Source organism: Diospyros lotus, chromosome 6, assembly GCF_014633365.1.
Source record: "Diospyros lotus cultivar Yz01 chromosome 6, ASM1463336v1, whole genome shotgun sequence".
NCBI classification, from domain to species: domain Eukaryota; kingdom Viridiplantae; phylum Streptophyta; class Magnoliopsida; order Ericales; family Ebenaceae; genus Diospyros; species Diospyros lotus.
Window position 1 is genome coordinate 34,483,316 of NC_068343.1, and position 7,866 is coordinate 34,491,181.

General features: G+C 40.0%; 1 protein-coding gene across 1 annotated transcript; it reads right to left on the reverse strand.

Moving 5' to 3' along the window:
* Window positions 1-5,512: 5,512 nt before the first annotated feature.
* On the reverse strand, window positions 5,513-6,187 carry LOC127804484 (uncharacterized). Its single transcript, XM_052341353.1, has one exon. The coding sequence runs from the start codon at window positions 6,185-6,187 to the stop codon at window positions 5,513-5,515; it is 675 nt and encodes a 224-aa protein (XP_052197313.1).
* Window positions 6,188-7,866: the final 1,679 nt, after the last annotated feature.

The following is a 7,866-nucleotide window of genomic DNA, read 5'->3' on the forward strand; positions in this document are numbered from 1 at the left end:
TTCGTAGCATAATAGCTACTTGGGGCACAAGCGAAATGGGCGGCCCAGAAGCTACCACGTGGTGTAGCCTGCGACTGCCGTGTGTTGATGAGTGCATAATTTCATATATTTATTTCCCTTACCCATGGTCTTTTGGGTGTGATTTATGCCTTATTGTGCTGATTTATGCTTATTTTTATGGTTAAGACAATTTTTGATAGGGTAGAATAAATTGGGCTTTTACTTAGAAAATTTTAGCTTTTTAATATTTTGACCTTTTGGGCTTCTTGCAGATTTTTGACCATATTAGAGTTCAAGAACATGAATGAGGTCTTCAGAGATTTTGTAGAGGACTTCTTGAGCTTTCCAGAATGGTATTATTTGTCCAAATTCGAGTTCGTTTGGGCCTCCAAATATTGCTTCAACATTAAGGTCAAAAAACTGGGCCAAATCCTAATCAGATTAGAATTCTACATGAACACTGAATATTTAAAAAAACATAACTTGAGCTTTTGATGTCCAAATCGAGTGATTCAAAAGCCTAAATTCATCTACACATTATGAACTACAATTATTAAGAAGGGGACGAATCCCAAAAGGCTTTTTATCTGATCCAAAATGGGCTCATAAGTTACAGGAGTCTAGGAAGCCCTTATTCTTTGGTTGATTTGGATACTTTGTTGGGGGCTATTTAAGGTCTTGATCCAAGCTCTAAAAGGGGAGAATGTTCAGGAATAAAAAGGTAGAAAAGCACATTCAAGAGGAGAAAGAAGCATCATTTTCATATTTTCTCTTCTTTTTGTGTTCTTTCTCTCATTATGTGTGGCTAAACTTTGGTTTTTCGGTAGAAGGATATTTTAAAGCCATGGTGAGGAACAATGTGAGATCTTTTTGAGTTTATTTGCAATATGATTTTCTCTTCAATATTCATGTATCTTCTAATTTTAATGTTTATAATTGTGTGTTTTGATTGCATAGATGGCTGCTATTCAATTCTTGACGCATGATCAATTGCTAGCTTGAATACCAAATCTATAATTGTTTGGTCTTTCTTGCATAAGTAGCAACTAGGGCTGATGATTATGGACAAGTTTTCATTCAATTCTTAGGGAGTACATGTGATGAATTAAATAAACTGAGCTTGTGTGTTTATTGTTCAGATTTGGTCTTGTTTCCACAAAGTTTAATGCTGCCTTTGAATTAAATTCTAGAGATCTTGCTCTAGGGTTGTTTGAAGGTAAGACTTAATTGAAGAGCTTTTTTAATAACTAAGAAGTAAAGGGAAACTGTTGTTGCCAAGTTACAACAATAAATTTGTAATAGGGAAAATACATAATCGATATCAGTATCCAAGAGTAATCGAACGAATGAGTAATGATTAGTGAATCTCGTGATGATGACTTGTTGCTGATGAATAGTTACACCCCAATGGTATTGCTGAAAGAACCGACAGGCTTCTGATTAAAACTGACTAGTTAGAGAAATGACTGGCTCCTGATTAAAATCGACTAGCTGGAGAAACGACTGAGTCTTGATTAGAATTGACTGGCTGGAGAAACGAATGGCACCTGATTAAAATCGATTGGCTGGAGAAACAATTGAGTCTTGATTAAAACCGACTAGCTGGAGAAACGACTGAGTTTTGATTAAAACCGACTCGCTTGGGGAACCGATTCGCCATAGAACCGACTAAACTTGGAGAAATAATTTTCCATGCAAACGATTGAGGTTGGGGAACCGATTTATCGTGGAATTGACTGGGCCTATAAAATAAGCAAACAGTGAGAGGCACGGGTGACCCTGCGCAAACTCTTCGATGCTTAAGTTATTATGTATTTGAGAGAGTAAATGAGTCTTGTCAGGTGAAACAAACATACCCAAAATGAGGGGTCAAGCCTCATATTTATAGGAGAGTTTGAAGGGGACAAAGTGGTTTTGATCCCAGATTTTTTGAAAGACGCGTGGCAGTCATCGGGAGCTTCAAGAGAAGCATATTCTTGGAATATCCTGTGTAATAAGAGTCGAATGGGTCTCAATTCAAAGAAACCAAGTGAACCTCGATTCTTAAGAACCAAGTGGACCTCGGTTCATATGAACCAGGTGGGACTCGGCTCAAGGGAATCGAGTGGCACTCGGTTCTTTAGAACCGAGCTTAATCTGATGGCGGCAACTGCTCTTACACGAAGACCATAGAAAATGTTTCGGCCTCAGCTTAAATGAAGCAAGTGGGACTCTCAAGAATCGAATGGGACTTGATTTCTACGAACCAAATGAGTCTCGGTTCCTAAGAATTGAGACTATTTGGTGGCCACCATTGTGTGGCCACTATGCAAATCGAGTGGGTCGGTTTTGTGGCCACCACGATGTGGCCACTTTTAAACCGACGAACTGAGTGGGTCTCGGTTCCATAGAACCGAGACTCGCTCGGTCTTTCCACTGAACCGAGTGGGGTTTTGGCGCCACTCATTTTTTTAATTTTGCTTTAAAGTTTCCCTTTCCTCTTGGATTTACATGCATTTATTTCGCATTTACTTGCTGATATTTTTTGGGCATATCAATTGCTCCCTACTCTTTTGGCCGGATGATCTGGTTAAATGACTGAATCACCCTACAAATTCAATAGATAGCCCTTGATCAATTTTCGTATTTTTTCCCAACTATGAAACTATTGCATTTGGACTATTTTGTATCTGTGCACACTTTTCTACTCTCTCGCACCCTATAAATAGGGGTAGTGGGAGTTCATTTTCACTCTTTGCCTTTAAGAATTCCAAGGTTTTCCTCTCATCTTTGCGCCTTTCACTCAAAGGCACTCGGTTATTTAAGGCCACTCGGTTCAACCGAGTGGCCAATCAAATGCATAGAGGCACTCGGTTTAACCAAGTGCCCAAACAACTTTAATAGGCCACTCAGTTCATCCTGAGTGGCTAAAACTTCAACCAAAGTAGGGCACTTGGTTCGGCCGAGTGCCCATTCCAATTCGTTTCCCACTTGGATAAACCGAGTGGCCAGTCGATTTTATTTGGCCACTTGGTTCAGCTGAGCGGCTTTGTTTCTTCTCAACTGAGCAGCCTCCAATTGGTTTAACCGAGTGGGGCCCACCCAATTTTGCCTCATTGACCGGCCTTTGCTTATGCCTGGTGGCGTGTTTGCATTCTTTTTCGTAGCTTTGAATACCTCGATCTTATTCATTATCATGTTAATTTTCTTCTCATGTCTCTTTTGCAGGAATTTCCCTATCCTTTAAGTCACACCTTGTTACTCCCAGCTTACTCTATTTTTCAAAGGTAATCTCCTCATTTTTTCATAATGGTGCGTATGAAGCATGCTAGGCCCTTCAACCCTCCTCTAGTCCTAGAGAATACCCCTTCCAAACTTCTCATGAGAGATTTTTTAAAGGCTTGGACTGCCATCGATGCACAAACCGATTTTATGGTTAGATATCCTCAGATGGATGAACCTGATGTCACTCAAGTAAGCGAGGGATGCTTGGGAATCCATTACGCATCATTCGATTTTGGTCTTCGATTTCCCATGCCAAAATTTATCATGGAATGGCTTCGTCACTATCAAATAGTTCCAGCTCAAATTCACCCTAACGGTTGGGCACAATTGGTTGGCTTCTCCATCTTATTCCATAAAAGAGGCATGCCTCCCTCACTTCATATTTTATGTTGCTTTTATCGGCTTAGGAATGTTAGCAAGCATAAGTGTTTATACACTTTATAGAAGGTGTTGGGCTTAGATCTCTTAACAGATCTCCCTAACAAAGTGAATAAGTTTGAGTCAAGATGGTTTGCAGTCATTCCACCATCAAGCTGGGATGCCCCGCGAGTCTGGAATTATGAGGATGCATGTGATAGGGGATTAGCTATGGCCCAAGACATCCATCGGGTTTATAAAAGGATAATAAACGATCTCATAGTTGAGGGATCGATAGAACTGTCAAGTCTACTTTCTGTTGAGAATATCAAAGAGGCAGGTGATCGGGCTGTCGAACACCGATAGATTAGATGAATAATGATTTTGATTTGCAGCAAGGGTGCAACCCAAAGTCGTCTCCCAACGAACCTCAAACTGATCTGTCAAAACAAGACTAAACGGGGGTGGGGGGGGTTGGTGAAAAAAAAAGAAAACAAAATAAACACGAAGACAGTAAACCGAGATGCAACCGGTTGCAACCTTTCCTCCCTACCTGGGTATCATCATCCATCATATAAAGAACCTATTTATCTTTAATCCCCAGATCAAAAAAATGCTTGACAATCGCAGAAGACTAAATCGAAACAAATATAAAAATCACAGAAGATCTTCTTGATCAATATAGAAGTTTCAATTTCTTTTAGCACACGGATCTGAAACCGACATGAACAATCGCCCACTAAGTTTATTTTATTTCTTGCAACCAATACCCCAATCGAGCCTATTAGTTAAATCTGCCCAAGCATCATGCATGCATTCATATGGTCGCATAAAATACATACACACTTGAGAAGAAGCAAAGAAACAAAACCATAAGATTAAAGATGAAAACAGATATACAAAAACGTCCAAAGATTCAAACTAGGTAAGGAGTATGGCATGCAACCGGTTACAAAATCCTTAGCCTTCCATCTTGACAAGAACAATGGAGACAAAAGGAAAATTGGCTACTATTCACGCCCGAAAAGAATTGATCCCTAATGGCCTCTTAATGTGCTTAAATAGAGCTTAGGGAGGAAACCCTAGGTTACCGAAACTCCACAGCTGATTTCTAATACGATAACGTTCATTTTGGGCTTCTCCCCCTCATAAATATTGTATATCAGGAAGAGTAGATGAATTTGGGCTTTTTAATCACTTGATTTGGATATCGGACGCCCAAGTTATGGCCTTTTAAAGATTCAGCGTCTGTGCAGCTTTCCTAATTTAGCCCAGCTATCTGGTCCCGACTTTGAAGCGATGTTTGGAGGCCCAAAAGAACTCGGATTTGGACAAAAAATACCATTCCAGAAAGCCCAAGAAGTCTTCTACAATATCTCTGAAGACATCATTCACGTTCTGGGATTATAACTTGGCCACAAATTTGAAAGAAGCACAGAAGGTCAAATCTGTCAGCACATTATCTCCAATCTCATTGTTTCTCTTCTGCCAAAAATAAAATAAAATAGTGTGAAGCCCAATTCCTATAAAATGAAATAAAATGAAATCAAGATAAATAAAATGACACAACTAACGTGCAAAAAGACTAAATATGAGGGCTAAATAGTACAGTAGATGTATAACTCAAAACAAGTAATGTTAGTATATCAGCAAAAAGCAAACAAACATTCTCTGCAAATCAGTTTAACATACCCACACACCTACATTCTCACATGGAGTTCACATCACTATTACCAGTTATTACATTTGTCTCTCATACTTAAGGGGGATAATATAGAATTAGGTGGTTTAGATTCCAAGTTTTGCCCATACTCTCTCCTTGAAGTTTTTGAAGAATGAATGTGTTGGGCCCAATCAATTTTTGGATGCGATATGGTCCTTCCCAGTTGGCTCACAATTTTACTTGTTCTCGAAGCATATTAGTAATGGTCGACTTTCTGAGCACCATATCATCCTCTTTCAGTGGTCGACTTCTCACTTGAGAATTGTAGTAGCTAGAAATTCTCTTATGACACGCAGCTAATTGGGTGGTAGCTTTGTCTCTTTGCTCTTCAACTAGGTCGATATTTTCTTTTAGTGATGCAGAATTACTGGTATCTGGGTTACCTTCATAAGCGTTTAGTCTAGGAGACCCAACAACTACTTCCACAGGGATCAGGGCTTCCGTTCCATAAACTAGATTAAATGGTGTTTTTCCCGTTGATACTCGACTTGTGGTACGATAGGCCCACAAGATGGTTGGCAATTCCTCAACCCATGCTCCCTTTGCTTCTTCGAGATGAGTTTTTAAACCATGCAAAATAGTGCGGTTATTGGCTTCAGCTTGACCGTTAGCTTGAGGATATGCCACTGAGGCAATTCGCAGATGAATCCCCAAGCTTTCACAGAAACTTCGAAATGAATCACAGTCGAATTGCTTTCCATAATCAGTATTAATTATTCGTGGAACTCCAAATTGACAAACAACGTCTCTCCAAATCATTTTGTGAAGTAGTCCATTGCCATCAGGAGGAACTTTCGTTAACCCGATGCTTGAGGAAACAGACCTAAGATATCCAAACCCCATTGTGCAAACAGTATTGGTTGAAAGATTGGTTGCAGTTTCAAAATTGGGGCAGATTGTATTGGAGCATGGTGTTGGCACTTGTCACACTTTTTAACTTTCTTTAATGCATCATGTTAAAGCGTGGGCCAAAAGAAACATGCTCGCATGATTTTTGTTGCTAAAGCCCTGGCTCCCAAATGCTCACCACAAGCTCCACCTTGAACCTCTGATAGTGTAAATTCTGCATCTTGGGGACCCAAACTTTTTAGGAACGACATGGTAAAGGCTTGCTTGTACAGTATCCCATCAACAATGGTGAAACGTCCTCCTTGAGTTTTTATTTTCCTTACCTCGATCGGATCGCTTGGTAATTCTCCTTTGAGAAAATAATTGCAAATAGGTGTTCTCCAATCGTTGTCTCCCTCAATGCATACCACTTCATCTTCCTCTATGCTGGGTTTATGGAGGACTTCTACAAATACAATTCTTTCGAGAGTTTCCTTATCTGATGCTAACTTGGATAAGGCATCTGTGTGGCTATTAAGGGACCGATTAATATATACTTATTGAAAGTTTTGGAATGATTTTGCAAGGGCCTTGACTTTTTGTAGATATTGCGCCATTGTTGAATCCCTAGTCTCATATTTCCCATGAAATTGTTGGATAATTAATTGAGAGTTGCTATAAGGTGTCAGTTGGGTCACCTCAAGTTTTCGAGCCAACCTCATTCCAGTAATTAATGCTTCATATTTTTCCATATTATTTGAGCTAGGAAATGCGAATTGTAGAGAATATTCCAAGGCGTCTCCTTCGGGAGGAATGAGAACAATCCCAGCCCCACTTCCTTACGAGCTGGAAGCCCCATCAACAAACATTGACCATTCTGGCTGGTTTTTGACTTTTGGTTCACCAGTGGTTGGTCTGTCCACACAATGACCATTTGGCCTGTCTTGGTTGAAATTGTATGTCATATTCACTCAATTCAATTGACCATTTGGTGAGTCGACTAGAACACTCTAGCTTTTGCAAGACACTTCACAATGGTTGGTCTGTCCACACAATGATGGAATGGGCGTGAAAGTATGGTCTCAACTTTCGAGTGACATTTACCAAGGCAAGGACTACCTTTTCTGCAAAAGGATAACATGCTTTTGGACCTAGTGGGGGTGACTGGGTCTCCACTTGCAGTTGTGGATTGAAGGGAATTGATTGAAGACTCCCTTGTTGTTGGAAACTAAGTGGAGGCCGAGGTATCCATTTGGGATTTTGCAAGCCCCGTGAATGGGGACGAGTTTCAATGCCCTGAGAGAAAGTCCATTGATTACCCCTGATGCTTGCCATTAACTATGTTTTTAACTTGACCTTTTGCTGATTTTCCCACAAACGGCGCCAATTGTTGTTGCCAAGTTACAACAATAAATTTGTAATAGGGAAAATACAGAATCGATATCAGTATCCAAGAGTAATCAGATGAATGAGTAATGATTAGTGAATCTCGTGATGATGACTTATTGTTGATGAATAGTTACACCCCGATGGTACTGTTGAAAGAACCGACTGGCTCCTGATTAAAACCGATTGGCTGGATAAATAACTAAGTCTTGATTAAAACTGACTGGATGGAGAAACGACTAAGTCTTGATTAAAACCGACTGGCTTGGGGAACCGATTCGCTATAGAACCGACTAACCTTGGAGAAT

Excerpts from the sequence above, each read along its gene's own strand:
- LOC127804484 (XM_052341353.1), bottom strand. The coding sequence starts at position 6,187 with ATGGGGTTTGGATATCTTAGGTCTGTTTCCTCAAGCATCGGGTTAACG.